Source organism: Gymnoscopelus microlampas (assembly GCF_963454915.1).
Source record: "Gymnoscopelus microlampas genome assembly, chromosome: 23".
Classification (NCBI taxonomy): Eukaryota; Metazoa; Chordata; class Actinopteri; order Myctophiformes; family Myctophidae; genus Gymnoscopelus; species Gymnoscopelus microlampas.
Window position 1 is genome coordinate 30566099 of NC_139960.1, and position 23688 is coordinate 30589786.

Here is a 23688-nt window from a genome sequence, read left to right on the forward strand (position 1 = left end):
TCAATAGACTCTTTGACATGCATCCCATAGCCTGGGGGGACAGTAGTTCTTAGATTATGAATTCACAAGGATAACAGAGTTGTCGATGACCGATGTGTAAAATATTTAGGGATTCAATTCCTTGGCCTGCTGGCAGCGAGAACAAGAAATATGGTGCTGATTGGTCGCAGTATATGCAAGATTAGACATGCACGCATGCACACACACACACACACACACACACACACACACACACACACACACACACACACACACACACACACACAAATGTTGCTATCTTGTATCATTTTAACCACTTTAACCCTGGCTTCCCTATTTTGGGCATGTCCTTGTCGATAAAGAAATGTAATTAAAAATCCCCAAAATAGCAGATCTACAAGCCCACATCTCGTGACACGACAAGTTGTGACATTGTAGATCGGCTATATTTTCGAACCCTTCTGAACATTTTCAATAAACATTGAAAATAGGGCTTGAGTGATTAATAGCGAAGCCATGTGTTCCTGCTTGTCTGTCCAAGCATGGTGCAAACAGGATTTAATTCACTCCTTATCACTAACATTGCTGAGCAGCGGTGTTACATAATTGGTTGTTACAAATTCTGTCCCCTGGACAAGGTGTCAGTGATGACGTTGAAGGACACGCAAGAAAGCAGGGTTTTGTGGACGTGGAGAAAATGGGGTGTTTGTCCATAATAGCTGCGCTTCCTGCTGGAATGCCTGGTTTAGTCTGGGACAAGTAGCCAGTCTGTGTGGATTCAGTCTGGGTCTTTGTCTTGCGGTTTGTGGGCTTCTCTGTTGGCCCATGAGCAAGGTATCTCCATGAACGGACAATTTACACGAAAGGGGGGCTTTGTTGACAAACGCCCCTCAAGCGGGCTTTTGTCACTCGGTTGCTGCTGCACACATCTGCTGTACAGATGTATGAATATGTACCCGTATGTCAAGTGAATTGCCAATAATCCCCTCTGTGGTTCACAACTCAGCACGGTCGCATCCCAGTGTTAATTTAACTAGCTAATTAGTTAACACTAAGGATTTTATTTTCCTGCAGAAAAACACAGCTGAAAAACGGTTGAACTAGTGAGAGGCATGCTGCACTCTTAGATAAAAATAAGTCCTTGCGTACACATATCCTGCTGACTTTTTGCAAGATATGCGTCTGTATGAAAGATTAACCTGTATTATAAGGCACAAGCACACCTCGTTCCCTGTGTCTGTGGTCAGCCATGTTGACTTGCCCTCATTGTCCCCTCACAGATATGTGCACGTGCCCACATGCAAGTACTGTAGGCTACTCCGACCCACGTACACACGGGCACATTCAGTACACACACTTGCAGGTGCACCCGACGACACGGCCATGCACACATTCTGCTACCACATACAGTAGGCTACACACCGCACGCACGCACGCACGCACGCACGCACGCACACACCATAGGACACAGGAAATGTGAATGATGTGTCTTTGTCACAAATGAGGACACACATGCACACACACACACACACACACAGCACCGTCAGGCTCATTAAAAGCCTTCCTGTGTAGATGTACCACGCTGTACAGCTCTCCACTCATCATCACCTCCACTCCCCTGTACCCCCCTGCCTCCCTTTGAGCTCCCCGCTTCACTTTCATCAAGACCTCCACAAACAGCCCCCCCCCGACACACACACACACACACACACACACACACACACACACACACACACACACACACACACACACACACACACACACACATTCGTATTACTATACTTGTTAGGACATCAACATTTTAAGACGCAATTTTATTAATTTCATTGTTACTTCTTTGCTCTTCTTTTTTTCTTGCCATGCAAGCTTGCGATACGTGTCGCATCGCAAGCTTGTAGATCAGCTATTCTTGGAATAAATCAGGCATCATAACCCTACCGCTTAATGTTTAAATGCCATTTCCTTATTGTAAGCCTAATTCCCCAATCTTTTTTTAACCATGAAACAACCATTGTTCTTGTGAGGACCAGGGCATTTTGTCCTCACAATGTCTACATTCTACTATACATTTGGGGACATTTGGCCCTCACAAGTATAGTAATACAAGTAAACACACACACACACACACACACACACGCACACACGCGCGCGCGCGCACACACACACACACACACACACACACATACTTGGTTTATCGCTTGCTAGTTCTCCCCTTTCCTCTCTCCCTCTCATCCTTGTCCTAGGTGGGTGTTTTTGTCGCTGGGCTTTCATGTATTGAAGCACCTATTTATTTGCTCTTTTCTCCACTAATGCTCCCTCTTATTGTCCCCCTCGGCTTCCTGTAGCGGCCAGAACAAGGTAGACACTGGGTTTGTATTATTTCTCCTTTCTCCCTTTGTGGCCAAGATGTGAGTCAGTGAGCCGGGATAATGATGGAGAGGTCGGACTTCGAGGAGATCCAGCCTTCACTCGCACATCACACCACCGCGCTCCAGCATCACACAACTATGTGATTATCGCAAAGTGTGTGTGTGTGTGTGTGTGTGTGTGTGTGTGTGTGTGTGTGTCTGTGTCTGTGTGTGTGTGTGTGTGTGTGTGTGTGTGTGTGTGTGTGTGTGTGTGTGTGTGTGTGTGTGTGTGTGTGTGTGTGTGTGTGTGTGTGTGTGTGCGTGCGCGCGCGTGTGTGTGTGTGTGTGTGTGTGTGTGTGTGTGTGTGTGTGTGTGTGTGTACTTGTATTACTACACTTGTGAGGGCCAAAAGTCCCCACAAGTATAGTACAATTTTCCTGGTCTTCACAAGACAAATTGTTGTATGAAGGTTTATAAAACGTTTTGGAGAGTTAGGCTTACAAGGAAAAGATTGCGGTTGGGGTTAGGAGGATTGGGCAGTTAGATGGTTGGAGTTATGCCTGATTTATTCTTAATGGTGTTGTGCAACCAAAATAGCAGATCTACAAGCTCACAATGCATCACAGCACGACGAGATCTGCTATTTTTGGCTTTGGTTTTGGGGTTAAAATGTCAACAAATTGTAAAAATGGCATCTTAATGTTGATGTCCCCACAAGTATAGTACTATGTACATGTGTGTGGGGGGAGGGTGAACTCGTCTGAGGACACCGTTTCTGCACTTCAGAGTTGGGGTGCACCCTGCAACAGTTCGATATTAGATTTGAATAAAATAGCCGATTTTCAGAAAAATTGCGAAAACAGCCTTTCTATAAGCTCACAACATATTGACGCTTTAAATGTCTCATGAATGGTCAAGCATTGGTAAAGAATTTCGAAATGCACTCGGAAAAGGGGTCTAGCAGAGTCTCACATGCTCACACATAGTATAGTATGCAGTTTCTGTTACAGTAATGTACGTCAGAAAGCGACAGGTTGTGGGTTTGAATCCACCGTGGTGCTTTGTCGAGACATGAACACAATTGCCCCGTGTTCGGGGGAGGGGAACCAGGCGGGGAGGGTGATCATTGTCACTGCATGTAATCCTACGGGCTGGGGCGGCACCTGTCAGCAGGGAGTGTTGGGTGGGAGGAGTAGGACGAAGGGTCTACTTCCTCCCGGTAGGGGCTCCTCACTGGCAGGTGAGCCAGTAGGATATAACAGCAGTGACAAAACAGACATGTGTGGGAGGAGGAATTAATTGGCATAACGACTAAATTGGGGAGCAAAAGCGGGTATTGTAGAATTGATGTGAATACACGCACACACTCATTTGTGCACACTCATACGTGCACACTCATACGTGCACACGCACGCACGCACATGTATGCTCAGACACACACACTCCAATCTGAGTTTATAGAGCTGCTTTTTTTCTTGCTATATTTAAAAGTATAAAAGAGGGTTTGATTGTTTAAATGAAAATTCTGGATTTGACTGTGTATTGAGATAAACCTTAATCATTATACTGTTCTGAATGTTTGGCTCACAGGCTAGACATTTGTATCAATATGATGTGGTCCTTCTGGACGCTATTAGCTCCAGACTACTCTGTCTCTCCAGCTATAATGATGTTACTGCAGCTTATCTCATAATAGATGATGTTTGAAGCTAGCAGGAAAGTTTAATTCGGACAGTGAGTCTGTGTACTGTAACTCACCAAGCCTGTTGCCGAGGAGACATACTGCATGTAGAGCTACATTTCAATATTTGTTCTACTGTTGCAATTGTATCCAGGACTTTACTGTGTAGTAAGAATTGCACTTCTCACACTTTGTTTGTAAATGTACGCTTGAAGCTCTGTCATGCTGTCCTTTTGTTTTGTGCTGAATGTTTTTAATTCTACCATCTTTTTCTATTCTATTCTATGCGTTATATATCCTACCTTAGTTGATTGAGAGGCCAAAATAATGTAGTTGATATCACATCAAGTTACTGTGTGTGTGTGTGTGTGTGTGTGTGTGTGTGTGTGTGTGTGTGTGTGTGTGTGTGTGTGTGTGTGTGTGTGTGTGTGTGTGTGTGTGTGTGTGTGCGCGTGCGTGTGCGCACGTTTCCCAAGCAATCAAGTCCTTCCTGATATTGTTCCTATCATATATTTTGTTCATAATCATTGAGTCAATGCCACTTCAATTGGGATAAAAAATAAGGATACGGTAGGCATTTATATAAAAATGTGCTTTATAGAAGAAGCTGTCTTGATTATTCAGTGTCCAAGTACTGAGGGAAAAACACACACACAAGGAAGGGAGGAAAGGCCTCCAAGTAAATTTGGTGTTGTTCTGTGTGCAGAGCTTTCATGCGGAGGCAGTGTGTTGTGTTGAATGTAATGTACACATGTTGTACTGTCCGTCTCAGTGGTCATTCAATCATCAAGCATTTTGTGAACTTCAAAGGGAACCACATCAGCAACTGTGGAGAGGTCTGCTGGAAGGGCCGCTAGACCGTGGAGGTGAACGCTCACTCGCTTTCACTTTTCATCGGTCAGGGGTGTGTGTGTGTGTGTGTGTGTGTGTGTGTGTGTGTGTGTGTGTGTGTGTGTGTGTGTGTGTGTGTGTGTGTGTGTGTGTGTGTGTGTGTGTGTGTGTGTGTGTGTGTGTGTGTGTGTGTGTGTGTGTGTGTGTGCACGTGCGTGTGTGTGCGTGCCCTCTGTGCCCCTGAACAGTGAACTGAACAGGGACCCCCTGCTGAGAGGAGGTACAAGGAGACTGACTTTGAAGTCGGCCCTCGGAGCAGACACTGTTTACATTTTTCTGGATGGTTACCGCTCCATCCAACACTCTCCTCTCCTCCACCCCCCCACCACCTCCTCCCGATCTCCTCTCCACCTCCTCTCCACCACAGTACGCCCCACCACCAATCCTGTCTACCACAGAACACCCCCCCGCCCCCCCCCATACTGTACTGTACACCGCCTCCACCTTGGAACGCACTGATCTGCAGCCAGACTTCAGTGATGTCCATCTGGCTGTATGTGTCCATGTGTGGGCTAACTTCTTCCTGTCTGCCTGTGTCGTGTGTGTGTGTGTGTGTGTGTGTGTGTGTGTGTGTGTGTGTGTGTGTGTGTGTGTGTGTGTGTGTGTGTGTGTGTGTGTGTGTGTGTGTGTGTGTGTGTGTGTGTGTGTGTGTGTGTGTGTGTGTGTGTGTGTGTGTGTGTGTGTGTCTGTGTGTGTGTGTGTGTTGCCTGACACCCACTCACGCAGCCTGCCAGCATCTCGTTCTCTACACAATGAAATCGTCAGGCACAGATGGAACCAAACGGGGTCCAAACTGAAAACACTGTCAGGAGTTAAGCTAAGACTGAGCATTTTACTGTGTATCTGACACTGAAAGATCCTGAAAGACAGGTCTTTCTCTCTTTGTCTGCATTATTCTCTGAAACTGTCATAACCCCCCTTTTATTGAGATACTATGATTCACTTTCATTTGTGCACCCTCTAGTTTCTCCATGTAAAAGAGCGACTATGAAACAGACATCGTTGGACCACTTGTGCTTTGGATATGTCAAAAGAACATGACTTGTCAGAATACATTTGCACATGAAGTGTAACTTGTAAGATGTAGCATAATTTTGAAAACTTCCCTGACCTTTTGTGTTGTTTTTACTGCAGCGTTAATGCATTGTACAGTAAACAGACCTTTTCTAAGCACATGATAAACATTTGAGTCAAATAAATAATGGGAAAATGTAATGTATTACATTTGTGTTATTATGTATTCACATTATTGTTATGAACACTTTTTTACGCACATTATATTGCATTTTAGGATGATCAAATGTAATATAAAGTGTCTTAAAAAAGTGGTCATAACAGCTTTTTCCACTGCATTTTACTACAAGATGCATGGCTAAATATGAAACTTAGTAAAGCAAACTTGAGATTCAGCTAAAGATAAACATACCCAAAGTAATGACAGTCTAAGAGACAATCTCAGTACAACAGCATAGAGTGTTCATTATTGTGCCAAGGAAGAATATGCAATCTAATCTAGTTAGACTTCAAACGATGGGTAATTAAGTTCTTTCAAGCGATCAAGCGGACAGGGGCCATCAGATCATAATATTTAATATTGTGTGGGGAGGGGGGAGGGGGGCAGGGGGGCTCCTGTGGAGCTGTGTTCCTCATTTAGTTCACATTAACTTAGGCACAATTCATGTTCCAGACTGCCATTTTCATATAAGCCACAAGATGGCAGTAAGAACATCCATCCATTCACTTTTTTGGTTGAAATTCCCCAACAGACCTCCAAATGTTTGCAGACAGTGGTATGTGTCATAAACTGAGCACTGACTTCGCTATTTCCAAACTATGTGGCAATTATTGGCCATGATTGAATACTGAGTCAGACATGAATGCTCCCTCAAATTGTAACACTCTCTTAGTGCTGTGTGCACAATATGCATTGTGTGAAATTCACTCCGAACTTAACCAGCATGATGCACACTATAGCATATGTTTTGTACCATACAGCACTGGTTCTCACAGTGGGGTGCAGGGACTCCAGGGGTCCTTGAGGGGGTTCCAGGGGGTCCATAGCAAAATGAGGAACAGTTTAAACACAAGCCCTATTTTATTTTTCAGCTATTCGGAAATAGCCAATCTACAAGCTCACAAAAAAGGGACCCCCGTAGGAGATGATTTGTCAAAAACATAATAGCCGATCTACAAGCTCACAAGCTTTTGTTGTGGGCTTAGATCGGCTATTTAAAAAATAAATTGACACATCTTGACACATATCTTCTCTTATGGGGCCACCAAAGACTTTCAAATGGGGGTCTGCGGCCAAATCTATGAAAATGTTTGAGAATCACTTCTACAGTACTGCATGTTTTGTACCTTACAGGATCTGTCTCCTACAGTGATCCACTGCACACATCTCTGCTAACCGCACACTATCATGGCATCCCTGTTCCCATGACGACCTGTGTGAAGTGCTGAGACCTGCACACCATCAGAAATCAGAAATAAGAATAGGAGGTTTCCTGTATACAGTATAGGCCTACAGTACTGTATGTGGATATGAGTAAATTAAAGCAGCATTTTTGTTTATTGTCGCTGGTTTACATTCTGTGTTGATTAGCGGCTGACTGATTAACTGCCTGAATATTTCATATCTTATTTTTTGTATATTACTCAGGTTTCTTAGTACAGTATTGTATGACACATTTGTGTGTGTGTGTGTGTGTGTGTGTCTCTCTCTCTCTCTCTCTCTCTCTCTCTCTCTCTCTCTCTCTCTCTCTCTCTCTCTCTCTCTCTCTCTCATGGTGACTGTTGTTTTTACAGTCAGTCCTCCAAAGAAAACTAAAGCGAGCAATACTCAATTATTACATATAAATACTTTCAAAACTTTACTGTGAAATAAGAGATGGACTTTGATGCACAGACATGCAAAGCCTCGATTGACCGGCGACACTCAAAAGTTCTCTGATCCAGAAATAAATCCATTTTAGGCCTTCTAGGATTTCTTTGACAGGCATTGCGACCAAGACGCCTGGAGCGAGAAATTAACACTTAGTCATTGTGATGGTGACAAATATTCCCGTGACGACTTTACACACCCCCTCCGTGTCCTCACACACCCCTGACACCCCCCCTTTTCCGCCAGAATCCCGTGGGTATGGTGCTGGGCGCAGATTAACCACTTCCTGTCCCTATAGATGCCCCTCTTCCCCGAATACATTTCTCTCTCTAGCTCTATCTCTCTCTGTGTGTGTCTCACACTCACTCACTCACTCACTCACTCACTCACTCACTCACTCACTCACGCACACGTGTGCGTGATATAAACACTCACACGCACACTCACACAGACCCAAAACAACACTCCCGTGACATGCGTGCAAAATTAGAGAAGTACAGGGTTTTTCTTGATCTATTGTATCTGGTGACTAAGAATGGAGAAGTAATAACTCATGTGAGGAGCTTTAAACATTTCCATCCTGGTGTCATAATCTGGACGTGACTCGACATGAAACAAAAACAAACCAAAAAGGACACCATGTGCCAGCATTGTAAACATCCCACATATCAAGCCGAGCCAGGAGGCTTAACGCGCAGCGTGGTGATTACAATTTCAATTTCAAGAGTGAGGAAAATAATAATTCTGGAGGTAGGGAAAGCATTAAGAATCCATGCAGCTTTTTGTCTAGTTGTGTAAACCTCCTGTTATGCATTCTAACAACAGGAACCATAAGGGTCACAGGCCTACACCATTATGGACCAGAACTTGTGCTTGAAAGAGAAGTCTGACTCAAATGTCATTAGCGTCAACTAGAGGTTCGGTGTCTTGAACTGCCCATCACAAAGACTATCTATATGAATATCATACAGTATGGTGTGCACCCGTAAGTCATCAAAATGACGTCATAGTACTGATCGAGACTGGCCTGGACTCCATATTTGGCCATGGCTGACACAGTACTACATATCCATAGATGGACACAGACAGATAAAGAGATCTCCATACAGTATATAGGCATAAAAGTGACACAGACAGACGGGTACAACGGGTTATGACAACGGGTACAATACAACGGTTACTGCAAAACAGGAGGGGCATGTGTTCCCAACAGGCGCACATCTCAAGCCCATACGGAGGCAGCAGCCTTCTCTCAATGGCGCCATCACCTTCAGAGTAACCAGTGGTGTGTTCTAGGTTTTTTCGGAGGGCATGCGATAATCAGTCCCTGCACGACATGCACGTGGTCAGTGGATGAAATGGTTAGCAGTGGTGGTAAAAGTACTCACATGTTTTACTTAAGTAAAAGTATCAATGTACTGTACAATGTAGAAATACTCTGTTACAAGTAAAAGTCCGGAATTCAAAATGTACTTGAGTAAAAGTACAAAAGTATTGGTATGTACTTATGTACTTAAAGCACCAAAAGTAAAAGTACTCATTGTGCAGAATGTCCCATTTCAGAAGTTCAAAATGTATAATAAATCTTTTTAAAATTGCAGATCTACAAGCTCACAATGTGTCGCATCGTGACGCATTGTGAGCTTGTAGATCGCTTATTTTCAAATGGCCGAACTATCCATAGGACTGAAGTGATTAGTGTGTTTTGTACAAACACACTAAATCTACAAAATAACTACTAACTAAAGTTTTCAAATAATTGTAGTGGAGTAAAGGTATAATATTTGCCTCTGAGATGTATGGAGTAGAAGTGAAAGTACTGAAAATTGGAAATACCACTACTCCAGTAAAGTAAAAAAGAATACCTTAAAATTGTACTTAGGTACAGTACTTGAGTAAATGTAATTAGTTACTGTACACCACTGATGGGTTAGTAGAAGGCTACGCTTTTTTTCAAAAGAATTCTGCACGTCACGTCGTGTACTACGTATACAGCGAAACACGGTAGAACACACCACTGAGAGTAACCATTGTTAAGGAATCTGACGTGTGTGACGTCAGATCAAAGCTCGATCAGCGTGCGAGCACACACAAGAGAAGGGAGATAGGGCAGGCGCGCAAATCCCGGGGGGGACGGGGGGTTTCGTCCCCCTCTAGCTTCAGATTGACCCCAGTTAATTTACAATATTAAAAATATATTTTAAAATTATATATTTTTTGATAATAAATCAGTAAGATCAGGCAAAAATAAGAATTAAATAAATAACATAACGCTAACCTAACCCTAACCCTAAAACCGAAATAAAGTAACCAAAAACCGAAAAGAAACTAACAAAATATGCCAAAAAAAACGCTTCGCGCGCGTGCATGCTTCTGGCACGCCGACCCCATCCAGCCTCAAGCCAGATTTTCGCCCCTGAGGTAGGGTTGGGATAGGGAGAGGGGTAGGTGGAGCGAGGGACAGAGGGGGAAAGAGGGAAGGCGAGAGAGAAAGGGAAAGGAAGAGAGGGAAAGGGAGGGTGAGAGAAAGGGAAAGGGGAGAGAGGGATAATGAGAAGGAGGGCGAGGGACAGGGAGAGAGAGAGAGAGAGTGTATTTCGGCCACGCAACAACCTCAGGTTACCTGGCGAATGATGGGCATACCGAAAACTGAACTTGCTGATCGATGCATCGTGAAGCAATTACAATTGATCTCAATTGTACATTCCTGGTTAAATACAGGGTAATGAACAGAGTGACTGTCCCAGTCCATGTTCTATAGTCTTGCCTACCTCAAGATACATTCAAATTAAGTCCACCATGACATTTGTAGCAACGTTATCGCTGTGTCAACATGTTCAACAACACCCAAACCTATTTGTATTTGTTGAAGAAATTGCATCTGATTATTTACAGATGAATGTGTCGCTCACCTCACTGGAATCGAACACGGTATTCACCTGTTGGCATTGAAATCCTCAGGTTGCTGTATTAAGGGATCATCATCACTAAGGTTTCAAATGTGTGTGCTGTACTCAAAGACAGTTTTAACCTATCACCCTGAGCATTCACTCGCATCTCATTTAGCCAGAAATCACAGAGAGGAGTTCATCCTATTGTGTGTCTCCTAATATATACTGCAGTGATGTGTTTTTTCTCTGGAACTTCCCAACAAAGTCAGAGCTTGTGTGTTTCGACTAAATAACAATTGCCACATGAGTTGCGGTCATTTTGAAATGCTATATGTTCATGCAGTTGTTCCTAAAAGCACACGCACAAACATACACAGCTCCATAGAAACTCTATCAACAACAACAACAACAAAGACGAACAGAAAACAAACTAACATTCAAGTCACTTGAGGTCACTTCCATTAATCGTCAGAGAAGCAGCTCCGATGTAAATGTATTTTCATATTGATCAAAATCTAGCTTTGGAACTCATTGAAAGTTCTTCAGCATCAGTGCCTCATAAGGCCAACACAGATGTCAGACACAGGCATTAGGATCAGCTAACCAGTGTAATTTACAAAATAGCTAAACCCACATCATATAATTGTCTTACATAAGACTTACAAGACTGAGAAGGCTTGTTGACTGCCTGTCCTTTACTATGTTTTGGTTAAAAGCATAACAGTGAACAATAATGCTATCATTCCTCCTGGATTCAATTTCTGCTGCATTTCAGTGCTCTTGACAAACAATGGTGACTCAGATTCTCAATTACCTGTTGTCTGACGGCTCTGGAGGGCAAGTCCGTTTGGTATATTTCTGCTGGTCTGTTTGTAGGCCTATATGTCCAACCTAAATTCACAAATATTCACCGTCATTTATTCAATGGTCTGCCCACGATTTGTGCCAGTGAGTCTTTGGATGGAGACATTGACCAGTGAAAGGGCCGCTCTGGATTTAAACCAATCCCTGTTTCCTCTTTTTCTGGTCTCTCAGAGCAGGGTGCAAAGGGAAACCTTTATGCCAACTGCCTCTGTAGACTTTGTATGACCAAACAGTCATGGATTGCAAGTCATCCTCTTGCATAATCGTGAATTACACAAAATGGATGAAATCCTCAGATAATCAGTTGACGATCAAAAAGATGGCATATTAAAATACATTGCTTTTTAGAAGTGGTGTGCATTTGAAAATCTCTTTGATGGACAGTTTTTTTTCTGAATATTTGCAAAACAACTGATGACACTGGCAATTATAATGTCAAAATGAAATCTTCCAATTTTACTGTAAATCGATGTTGGGTCCAGTAACTTTGAGACAAATTTTATCAGGAAATTCCCAATAACCAGAGACAGTAATAATGGTACATTACCTGGTAATTGCCACATGATTATGAACATTTGTCGTTGGATAGTCAAACCGACACATATATTACCCATAAAAAGCGCACGTGCACACACACAGGCGCGCACTCGCACACACATTTTGATTCTGCAACCAAGGTCAGCAGTGACAACAGAGACTTGACTGTCAAATCTTGGTGGAATGTCTTTTTGATTTCACATTCTTGAGACTGGCCCGTGAACGAGTGACGTTCAAATAACACAAGTGTGTTATTTGGTCACCTTTATGCAACTGTGAGTTTCCAGTCCACAGGAAAACCAAAAGGGCCTCCTTGCATTCACACTCACGCCGTAATCTGCATAATGACAATGATGAACTACCCATCAGGGACGATTTGAGCGGAAAAGCCTCCAAATTCGTCCCACTAGACGTGCGTTGATTGTGTTTATTCGCGACAGTTATGTTGATGAGGGTGCGATATGGAGGAGGCTGGATGGACACTTGTTATGTGTTAGGGCTAAAATAGCAGACGAGGGAACAAACAGCCACGGCAGACGGAAATCAAGCCGTCTGCCGGAGCACTCAGGGATGCAAATTTGAAAGCACTTCATTACTCGCTTTCTCCCTGCAATCTTGCCTGAGAGACCGAACGAAATGCTTAATCAAGCCCAAAGACCGATCCTGTGTTGGGGGGCTGTCTGCTTGCGAACACGGCCAACATGGCAGGTTGTGCGCCTCTGTGTTCGAGGTCAGGAAACGGCAAAGGTATGCTACCGGCCAGCACAGCCCTGACATCAGAAATCTGGAGAGAACATGACAGAAGAAAGCACCCATGTCTTATGCATGTAGCTATTGTCTATAGGCTCCATTTCTGTCTACCTGTCTTTCTGTCTGTCGTCTAGCTTGTATGTCTCTTGGTTTTCAATATTAGCAGATCTACAAGTTCAAAATGCATACCATTTTGACATGTTGTGAGTTTGAAGATCTGCTATTTTTGAATATTGTTCACGTCCATTTAAAAAATGTTTTTAAAAAAAGAAAATTGGGATGCAAAGGTGAAAGTTGTTGAACTTCACATCAAGAGGACTATAAAGACTTGTGATAATATCAAAAATGTTTGATGTGATTGGATTCGGAGCCCTCAAGACGAGAAAAAGACTGACTTAAGACTGCTCAGACTACCACTTTACTTAACACATTAAGTGCCAGAGTTTTATTAAAACCGGGTACATCTAGTGCTGGCATTCTTTTACGCTGATACGTTTAGCGCTGTAGTGGCCACGACGAGGACGCAGATGTCTAACGCCTGGAACAATAACATCTCTCACACGAGCCGCCATTGCGGAATGATCGTGCACCGAAAATGGCTCGTTTTCACTACGGTAAAAAGTTAAGGAGATCCGGAGGTTTTTATCAAGGAGATAGAATGGGAGTGGACAGAAGCCAGGTTTTTTGGCACCCATCCACATCTGTCCCTTCCATTTTAGAGGCACCGTGGGTGATTCCAAAGTTGCGCTAGGGCGCCCCTTGTGGAAAGAAAAATAAAAAGGTAAACGCTTATAACCGTTTATGGCACTCCACGCATGGCTTTTTAAAAACGGTCCGGACCGTTTTTTTTTTTTTTTTTTTCCTTACCGTTTTTGGCACACAATGTGTTAAACATCAAAGGATCGAGGCGATGCTCATCATGATTTTCTCATCATGATTTTCCTACGATATTGGAGAATTTGTCTGTGACAGTGAAATCATTGAGAAGTCGGTTGGTGTAAGGCCGGCATGAGTTGCATGCACCCAAATTAGCAGCTTGACATTGGCTTAGATTGGCTATTTCTGGTGCACAACATGATGCGCAACCATTCCAACCATGTGTAACTCAGGCGTAAGACCGTGGTGAGAAGGTGTTTGATCTGTCCAGGGCAAGTCAGGTTCTCCCTGCTGGAGTGTCTGATCTCATGCAGGCCCCGGACACCAACACCCCCTCCAGGCATTCGTTATGGCCACACATCAAGGAGAGAATGTGCGTGCGTGCGTGCGTGCGTGCGTGCGTGCGTGCGCCCTCCTTCTGCTTTTCTGACATTATATCTTCATTCCCCCTTTTGCTGTTTTGACACTGACGGACTGTGACGTGTGTCTTGAACACCAATGTCAGGTCAGAAACATTTATTGTAGAGTGCTGAGCTCCTATGAGCAGCGCTAAAAAGCTCACCCATGGCTTGACTACACACACCATGTAAAACAAAAAAAGAAAAAGGTTTTTCGTGTGTACTCAGTTCAACTCGACCAAAATAATACAATTCTCAACAAACGGTTCAACTTGCAGCGGCCTCCGGCCGTCTCCTCAAACACCCGACCTCTACGATAGACGCGGCGCTTGATTTAGCTGGAATGATGTCGGCCTAGAGTTTGGGAACAGAAGAAGAGTGTCAGGAAAGAAAATGCACCCCCCTTCGAGACAGCAGTTGTATGTGTGTTCAGCTTGTCGCCTGCCTTTACCTGTGAGCCTTTGATCACGCCAAAGCGCGGGGTGGCGTTTGATTCCTGGGGTACTTTGACAGTTGGTAGGCTGACAGAAGGGTTTCTCTCTCTCGCTCTTTCTCTCTCTCTCTCTCTCTCTCTCTCTCTCTCTCTCTCTCTCTCTCTCTCTCTCCCTCCCTCTTCCCCCGATGTCTGATGCCAGATCAGAGGAGGCCAGGGGTCTTGAAGTGAAAAAAGCAGCGTCCAGCTGGGAGAAGATCAGAAGAGACAAACTTTCACCAGCTCCATTGTGAGGTACACAGCAGCCTGTCGGTTCCCATAACTTTCTTTTGTGCCTTTTGTGTGTTTTTATGGTTTTCTTTTCAACCCCCATTTCTCCCTCTTTATCTGATCTTGTGAGCAGAATTTTCTTTTCCCATCTCGAGGTAAAGGTCTGTGAGGTTTTATCTGATTTTGACAAAGGAGACCCTTGTTTTCTCCCCACTCCCTCAGTTGTACCTTGGGATTTGTCTTTCTGAATAATACCACTGCCCTGTGTGTGCGTGCGTGCGTGCGTGCATGTGTTCACACTGGTGTACTGTACACTGTAAGTGAAGGAATTATCTTTATACACAGGACAATCTTGACCCATAAGAGTCAGGATTTTACTGCCCACATAATGTGGGTGTCAGTATTGTTGTGTTGTGTTTTGTTTTTATCTCTGAAAGCAGATCAATATGGAGGAAAGGTTTAGAGAATTCAAAGGGCCACCAAAAATGCCACAGGTTGCTTTTAGATTCCAGATGTAGAACCCCTTGACCTGCACAACATGGTTTCATTCCATTATAAACTGCATGTAAGCCAGGGGAAACTGTATTCCACTGGACTAATTTCACATTTGCTTGGCTGTGGATTCTACTGTACACACATTGACCACCACAATTATGGAAGTTTGTGTTGTAATCGTCATGGAGGATGTCAATTTCTAAGTTAAGGTGAATTTGAAGGGGTACAGGAGTGGGCACCTGAGAAATATCAAATGTGAAATTGTTTTTGTTTTGTTTTAATTGTAAAAAAGGAAAGAATAAAGGTATTCTTTAGAAAGTGGTCTGAAATAATGTAAAGTATACATGATTTGAACATGCACGGTACATCATTATCAGAACAAATTGTTTTACCCCTCGATGCCATAATGACTGTCTACAGGTTTTGTAGCAATTGTTGAAATATTAGGCCTTAAATGTCAAGCGTTCAATCATGTTCAAATCATGTACACTTTATCTTATTTCTGACCATTTTCCAAGGCATACATTTATTCTTTGTTTTCTTAATGTTTTGGGGGAGAAAATGCCAGTTTAACATTGAGGTGCCCAGACTTCTCAGGTGCCTACTCTTCCGGTTACCATTCGAGGTTGTTTCCTTGGCTCGTTACAAAGCCATCTGTGAGGTGTGATAATAGTTCCCCCAAGTGGTGAGTTGATAGAATGAGTCAAAATATGAAATTGGAAAAGTAATTGCAGACAATAGCTGCATGTGGTCTAAATTGTATACTATTCAAAAGTATTGTGTAACTCACCATATTTCACATAAAATGCGTTTGTAGTGTGTCACTACTGTGTTACTATATTGTGCCCACATTTATACTGGCAGCTTATTCTAGCAATCATTTCTACTAATGTAACTATGCATAATCGACTGCTGCTTTTTTCTTTCAATAACTATTACTCAAAGGTGAAAGAATATCTTATGTAATGTATATGTTTATGCATCTACAATCGGTCATGTGATATACTGCAGCCTACTATTTGAGTATACATAAACATTAACTGTTCAGGGAACAAAGCCAACTTAACGTCTACTTGAGTGTTGGTTATCAACAGTGTCATCCAGTAGAATTAGCATGAGCTGGAACAGAATGTCCATGTGTACAATGGAACCACCTCAATCGTACATTACAATCTGCATCGTGTCTTAAAACACAACAGCCCCACAAACATAAAATAAAACCTGTCAACCCGCTCTACTACACAAGCGCTACTTATTAAAACATATTTTCCCCATTATGATCAATGTCATAACTGTCATATCTTTGCCACCTAAATGAAGCCCGGTCCGTCTGCGTAAGGACTACTACATCAGAGCCGAGCAGTTGTCCAATTCTCTCCCAACTTGCTACAAAAATCGCGCATGGCTCTGTCTAGGCAACCATCTACTTTAAAACCGTCGTTGTACATTGCACAATGTACATTTTATATGAAACACTAGTATTATGCAATAAGATTCTAGACACACCGGAAGTGGTCTGACGTCATTTACGTCACACATTTGGGGAGCACAGCTTTCACTAGCCCCTCCCCTTTTCACTGGACACACTGCTGGGATTGAACTAGTTCTTATGAAAGAATCGATCATGAACGACCCATCACTAACACACACACGCTCAGCAGCAAAAAAAAAAGACAATAGGAAATGTTTTTTGCTGTGTGTGTCTGGCACAAATGCGCTACTATGGTGCAAAAAACACCATCCAAGTTCCCTGTTCATGTAGACATCGTCTTTTTTAACTCGCATATATAGCGAGTGTGGTTCGTTCAGCCAAACCCCCTAACTTGCGTTTCAAATCGTATCCTTTGATCTGCTGGTGATATAACTAAATTGACAAAAGGTATTTATAAACATGTGTGTGGATTACCGATACATTTGAATGAAATCTTGATCAGGGACATGCGCTATGCACTAATGCTGCCGTTTGTACAACCAAAGCAACACCAGTGAAATTAGTTCATCTAACTCTAAGCCTTTCTTTAATGTCGCAATATGCACATGACTTAATGATTTGGTGATGATGGCACCTTCTGGTCAAGGCTTACACCCCTGCCCGACCACTTCGGTCTGCCGCCGAGGGCGACTGATTGCCTCGTCGCTCAAGGGTCCTTCTGGCCGATCTACAAGGTCACAGCTTTTTTTCTGTTTTGGCCCCACAGTGGTGGAATGAACTCCCCACAGATGTCAGGACAGCAGAGTCACTGCCCATCTTTCGCCGCAGGCTGAAAACCCACCTCTTCAGGAAACACTATCTTTCCTCTTCGCCTTGCCTACTTATTGTTAACTAGTTGTACGAGCTCTTGTTTTATTGTTTTATTGAATCTTGTTTATTCAATACACTTATCTGTTTTAGCTTTTGCTCATTTCATTTTCCTATATTTGTCTCATCTGTTTAAGAGAGTAGGTAGCTGATGTATTGCATTTTTATCTTAGCGCTAGGTATACTCTTAGTTGCTTGTTTTAGATGGGAATGCACTTAAGACTTCTGGTGATACTAGTTTCGTTCCCTACCTATGTTAAATGCACTTATTGTAAGTCGCTTTGGATAAAAGCGTCTGCTAAATGACTAAATAATGTAATAAAAACTAGAAAAAGTGCTCCTCGGAGCACAACTCTCCGCCAGAAGACTTGTGTTGGTTCAAAGGTCGCGAAGGTCGCTATCCCTCTTGTATATGTAAGTGTCCTATCCATCCTGTCTGGGTAAGTGTCCTCTTCCGTTCATTCTGTGTAAGTGTCCTATCCCTCCTGTCCTATCCGTCCTGTCTATGTAAGTGTCATATCCCTCCTGTCTATATAAGTGTCCTATCTGTCCTATCTGTCCAATAAGACAGATAGAAACAATTGGACCGCGACTACTTGACTACTTCCGGTTCGAAGGTCTGGGAGTGAGCTAGTGGCCGGATTTTCGGTATTGGAATCTGGCTTATCACAGTGACACATGTATTTATAGGTCGCTATCCCTCTTGTATATGTAAGTGTCCTATCCAACCTGTCTGGGTAAGTGTCCTCCTCCGTTCTATCCCTCCGTTCTATCCCTCCTGTCTGTATAAGTGTCCTATGTCATATCCCTCCTGTCTATATAAATGTCCTATCTGTCCTATCTGCCAATTCTGTATCAGCCATGCAGCCATTTCATGGTTCCCGTCTTACCTCACTCTGACAGTGGCGGAGACACTGTCAGAGTGATGCCATGTATATATAGGCCCGGTGGCGTCACTAGCCAATCAGATCACAGTATTTCACGTGTCACGTGAGGCTTGACCAATCGGTGTGTCATGTTTAGAAAGTGAAAACGCAGTGATAACAATACTCTCCTGGCGGAGAGTAATAATGTATTGAGAATTTATTTGTGTCTGCCTGTCAAACATGTGGTGCACGGCCCCGACCTGAGCAGCTTGTAGCACCAGGCGGTCCTTGCTCCGAGTTCGCTTCTATCTTTGTATAAACCCGCTCCCACTACATAAATAACCGTCCCGCTCCGCTCCGGACTGGAACAACACTGCCCACCTTACAAAACCTGTATATCCAGGTTTTGACAACACCAGCCACCTATACACATTGCTACAAAACCTGTATATCCACTTATGATGTACCATGCATGTTAAAATCATGGATAGCTCAATCGTCTCCTCATCTTTGCTCATAGTCATACAACTCAAAAATGACAGTTGGGGGAGCCCCTGTCGTATAATACAAAACATGTATACAAATACATGACCAATATAGGTGGCTGGCTCGGGTAACCGGAACAGTGGGCCCCTGACAACACTGGCCACCAGTTACTTTAGATTTAGATTTCTTTTTGTTTTTACATTTAATATTAATATTTCATATGTACATTTCCTTTACAAATGAAGGGCTAAATACATATAGAGTACTACTTTTCCCCCCTTAAGTACAGTACATTTAAGGCCAAATATTTCCACACATCTTCCTATCTTAAAATTCCGTAAGGGAGGATTGGCAGACGGACAAACCACATCGTCAAGCTCATGTCACCATGATTCAGCCATAATCTTAAGGACTTCCCAATGCAGCTACGGCCAAATATGGACTGTGCTGTCTAACCTCAATGTGTCATCATGCCATCAGGCCCTAACAAATCAGTCAGCATATGGCCATAAACGGGACAACGAATGACAATACAGAGATCTCCATATATGCCCATGAAAGGGACAAGGACTGAGAGATAGAGGTCTCCATGTATAGCCATATCAGTTCACTGGTGCTGGTGCAACGTAGCTGTGAGGTGGATGTGAGATGTGAGGTGGACGCTAGATGTGAGGGCCGCAAAGCAGCCCGAACTTCTAGTATATATTTATTATTAAGGAAAGGATGCATACAGATGTAAGAAAATCAGACCGGAAACCCACCCACCCTTGCATTACTGTATTGAAATTTAGACAAATCTACGATTTTCCAGACAACTTCTACAAATATCAATAATAGTGAAAATAGCTACAAGCTCACAACACGTCGCAATCCAACACGGTGTGAGCTTGTAGATCTGCTATTTTCACTATTTATTTTTGAGTGGTGCCGAAGGCAACCACTCCTATACATGACTTTGTCCGTGTGTCCGTATGTATGTATGTATGTATGTATGTCTGTCCACAAACATTGATGACAACATCAACACGGGGGTCAATACGGGGCTCATCAAAGGCACCACTCACTTCACACAGGGTGTGATTTTTTTAATAGGGCTTAAGTGGATAATTCATCTTTTCCCTTGAAATGTTGTACGGAGTCAAAAGTTTATTTGTCTTTGAAATGTAGTGGAGTGAAAGTCATACTGTAAGTATCCAAAAATACAATTACTCAAGTACAGATACTCAAAAAATGTACTTACAATGTTCAAGTAAGTGTACTTCGTTACTGTCCATCACTGGTCTCAAAGCTTGTTGCAAGCCTGCCACAACTCCTTCAACTGGACTTCAGTTCCGTAAAGGTCCCTGCTCACTGCACAACTTTCAAGATCGCTAAAATCTTTCAGTGTGAACTCGGCATAAATCAGACAACTTTCAGCAGATCCTCCTCCTCCTGGTCGCATGAGGTCTCACCACATAGCGAGGTGGTTACTACTGGAAGCCGGCTGATCTGGTCCATCACCTCCAGGCCACTCTCCTCTGCTATCTGCCTAATCAGATCATCCACTTGGTCTTTAGGTGTGGTCGGTGTGGTGGCTGAGTTCATCGAATCCTCTATCACTGAAGTATGGACATCGAGGTTCTGAACCTGCGTTTCAAACTTGAGCATGACAGCGGAGACTTTCTGCAGGTCCATAGAGCCCAAAGCCTTGTCCAGGGCCTTTGTCACTTGTTTCATGCTCTTCATCCCCTTCATGGTGACAGCAGTTTGAACTTTAGAGGCAACTGCGTTAACACGAGAGGCCATGCGCAGCCAATTAAGGCTGTCATTTTTCTTCCGGAGGGTGTTCTCTGCGTAAACTTTGGCATGGTCCACATTATTCTGCTGGAGAGCCTTCTTCACCTTGGCCTGTTCTTTCTCTGAGTCCTTCTCTGCCTTTTTGGCCAGCCTCTCCAGCTGCTTAGCTGTAAACCTCAACTGGAAGAGTGTTTCATCCATCTTGAGGTCTAGCTAAGCTTCGAGCGATCACAAAAATATATTTTTTACACTGGCAGACCCTTATTCTTTTGTTTGTCTCAAACCGGCATTCCGCAAACCGCACTGCACATTGTGGGAGTGTCCATCTTATATACCTGCATATTGATGTCATCACTGAAGCACAGAGAGAACTCATTTATGATTAGCCTTTGGTTTGGGTGTGTTTTACTTCCACTCACCAGAGGTCTTTGTCATAACACAGCGCGTCATTCTCAGCTCATAATCAAACTAGAACGGTGTGCTTATTGGCACAGCCATTTCCGACAGGAACTACATATTTAGGGAAGTCTATGACGTCAGTCATCCATTGTACTGTATCTATGACATATGACATTCTTCATCAAGGTTTCACTCCAACTAACCACCTTTGGCTTATAAACGTAAACAAGATTACTCACTCAGGACATGCATGTCGTGAACGATGCAAGTCAGGATTACATGGTCACCACCATATATTGTCTTTTTGGGTTTATATGTTAAATGACTTTGCTTATATTGAATTACAATCGACTTAAAGTATTTTATTGTTGAATTGTACTGAAGTAATTAATTCAAATGCACTGCTTTTATTGTTGTATGAAACTATGAAATATTTGATACATTTTGTAAAAGTATTTATCCTCTTTTTCATAGTTTTCACGGTGTTGATCCATGGTGCTTCCAAGAAAAATAAAAACACCCGTTGAAACCAATCCGCTTCATTCTTACATCGAGGGTGCTTACATATATGTTATGATGACCTCCTCTCTCCTACTGTACTGTACTGTTCTCACCCACTCTTCTTTGAATTTGATAAAGATGCCTTCCTTTTCCTTCATCCCACCATTACTGCCATTCTTCTACCAAATACTTCCATATCACAGTATGGCCTTTGCCTGCATCCTGTACCATTGCATACACTGTCACTTATATATGTGGCACAGAAGCTACGCAAAGCTCAGCCAATCAGTTAAGCTAACGAGTCGGGTTGGCCAATCAGGAACGTATACTGGCATTTCTTACGGCCGATCTACACCAGAGAATTTTCGCACACACGCGCACTTTTAGATCCAGTCCTATTTTAAAATTCTGCGTATGGGGGACTCGCGTATCCGCGCGCCTGGTGTAGCCGGTATCATTGATAATCAATTGGATATAAACAAAGGCACTGCTGTACGCACCACGCATACACTCGCTTTGAAAAGTCTGGTGTAGATCGGCCGTTACTTCCAGTAGCAGTATCAATATCACAATGTAAAAATGCAATCTCTCGAAGAATTTGTGTGTCCTCACACAATGAATGTTATACAATCTTTTAGCATCTCGGAAACCGTTGGTCGAATTGCCATTCGGAATCGGCACTGCACACCTCGGGGTCATATGAGACACACACACACACACCAAGTTACACACCATTCGGTCGGATGCTTTCCGAGTTACGCCAGAGTGGCTGGCGCACGCACACACACACACCTGTGCACGCGCGCGCGCACACACACACACACACACACACACACACACACACACACACACACACACACACACACACACACACACACACACATATGGTTAATTATAGTATAGATATTTCAATACATATAAAACATATGGGGGGTGCAGGACTATAGGACTATAGATATAGAAAATATGCACTTGAATATAGGCTATTAAACTGCCATTAAACTCATTGTCAGTATCATGGCCAGTATCATGGTCTGTATCATGTCAGTATCATGTCAGTATCATGGTCAGTATCATGTCAGTATCATGGTCAGTATCAGTATCATGGTCTGTATCATGTCAGTATCATGTCAGTATCATGGTCAGTATCATGTCAGTATCATGGTCAGTATCAGTATCATGGTCTGTATCATGTCAGTATCATGGTCTGTATCATGTCAGTATTATGTCAGCAGTTAGCTCCAATCGGAACCTCTCCCTCCGCTGTATAGCTCCGAGATGAGGTTCCACGCTTGTCGGTGCCGTTTTAGCAGGACAATTTCGAATATTTTCCACTTTACATATTTCTTACCCCTTTCTGCACATCGTATCCAAAAAGTAAAGGTTTTCTGCAGTGCTCTCAGATGTTTTAACTTTTAGTGCGCAATAAAATCTATCCAAAGAGTTGAAAAAAAGCGTTTAAATAGCTTATCTCCTCAGTCGGTTTCATATTTTTAAGACATTCCGGAAGTTGCGCCCGCAGAGGCGACATTACTGATCTACTGATAAGCGATTTAAACACTTTTTTCAGCTTGTTGGATAGACTTTATTTCGCGCTAAATGTTAAAACATCTGAGAGCATTGCAGAAAACCTGCTCAAACGGCACCGGGCCACGTAGGACCTCATCTCGGAGCTACATAGCGGAGGGAGAGGTTCTAAATGGGGCTAGTCAGCAGTATCATGCAGTATCATATAAAAACCAAGCATGCACCATTGCTTGTACTATTGAAGGAAAGAGAGAGTGAGGCTTATTAGTAGTGAGAATGGAAGAGAGCAGGGAATGGCCGCCTGCAGGCGCAATCGCATCCTCTGCTAGATTTACGCCACTGATATGTGTGAGCTGGGGCTGCAACTATCGATTAAAATTATCAATTATTTTCAATAATCGATTAGTTTGATTGACTGTTGCAGGCCCTGATGTGAACTGGGTACATTTCATAAGTAGCCCAAAACTTCCTCTGGGAACCCAGAACATCTGTGAGGAACATGCAACAAAGATGTGGAACAAAGATACAGACTTCCT

The 23688-nt window shown here is 43.1% G+C and overlaps 2 protein-coding genes across 2 annotated transcripts in view; both read right to left on the reverse strand.

Annotated features, from left to right (window-relative positions):
- tfec (transcription factor EC) overlaps positions 1-11542 on the reverse strand; it is an 80731-nt gene extending 69189 nt beyond the window's left edge. Inside the window, exon 1 of the mRNA XM_084049758.1 lies at positions 11490-11542. The gene's annotated coding sequence lies outside the window, so the exon portion shown is untranslated. The remainder of the gene's footprint in view (positions 1-11489) is intronic.
- An 8808-nt stretch (positions 11543-20350) lies between these two features.
- On the reverse strand, positions 20351-20926 carry LOC311039616 (charged multivesicular body protein 1a-like; the record flags this gene model as incomplete). Its single annotated transcript, XM_084049555.1, has 1 exon — positions 20351-20926. One exon carries the CDS (start codon positions 20924-20926, stop codon positions 20351-20353), a length of 576 nt encoding a protein of 191 aa, XP_083905681.1.
- Between the last annotated feature and the right edge of the window lie 2762 nt (positions 20927-23688).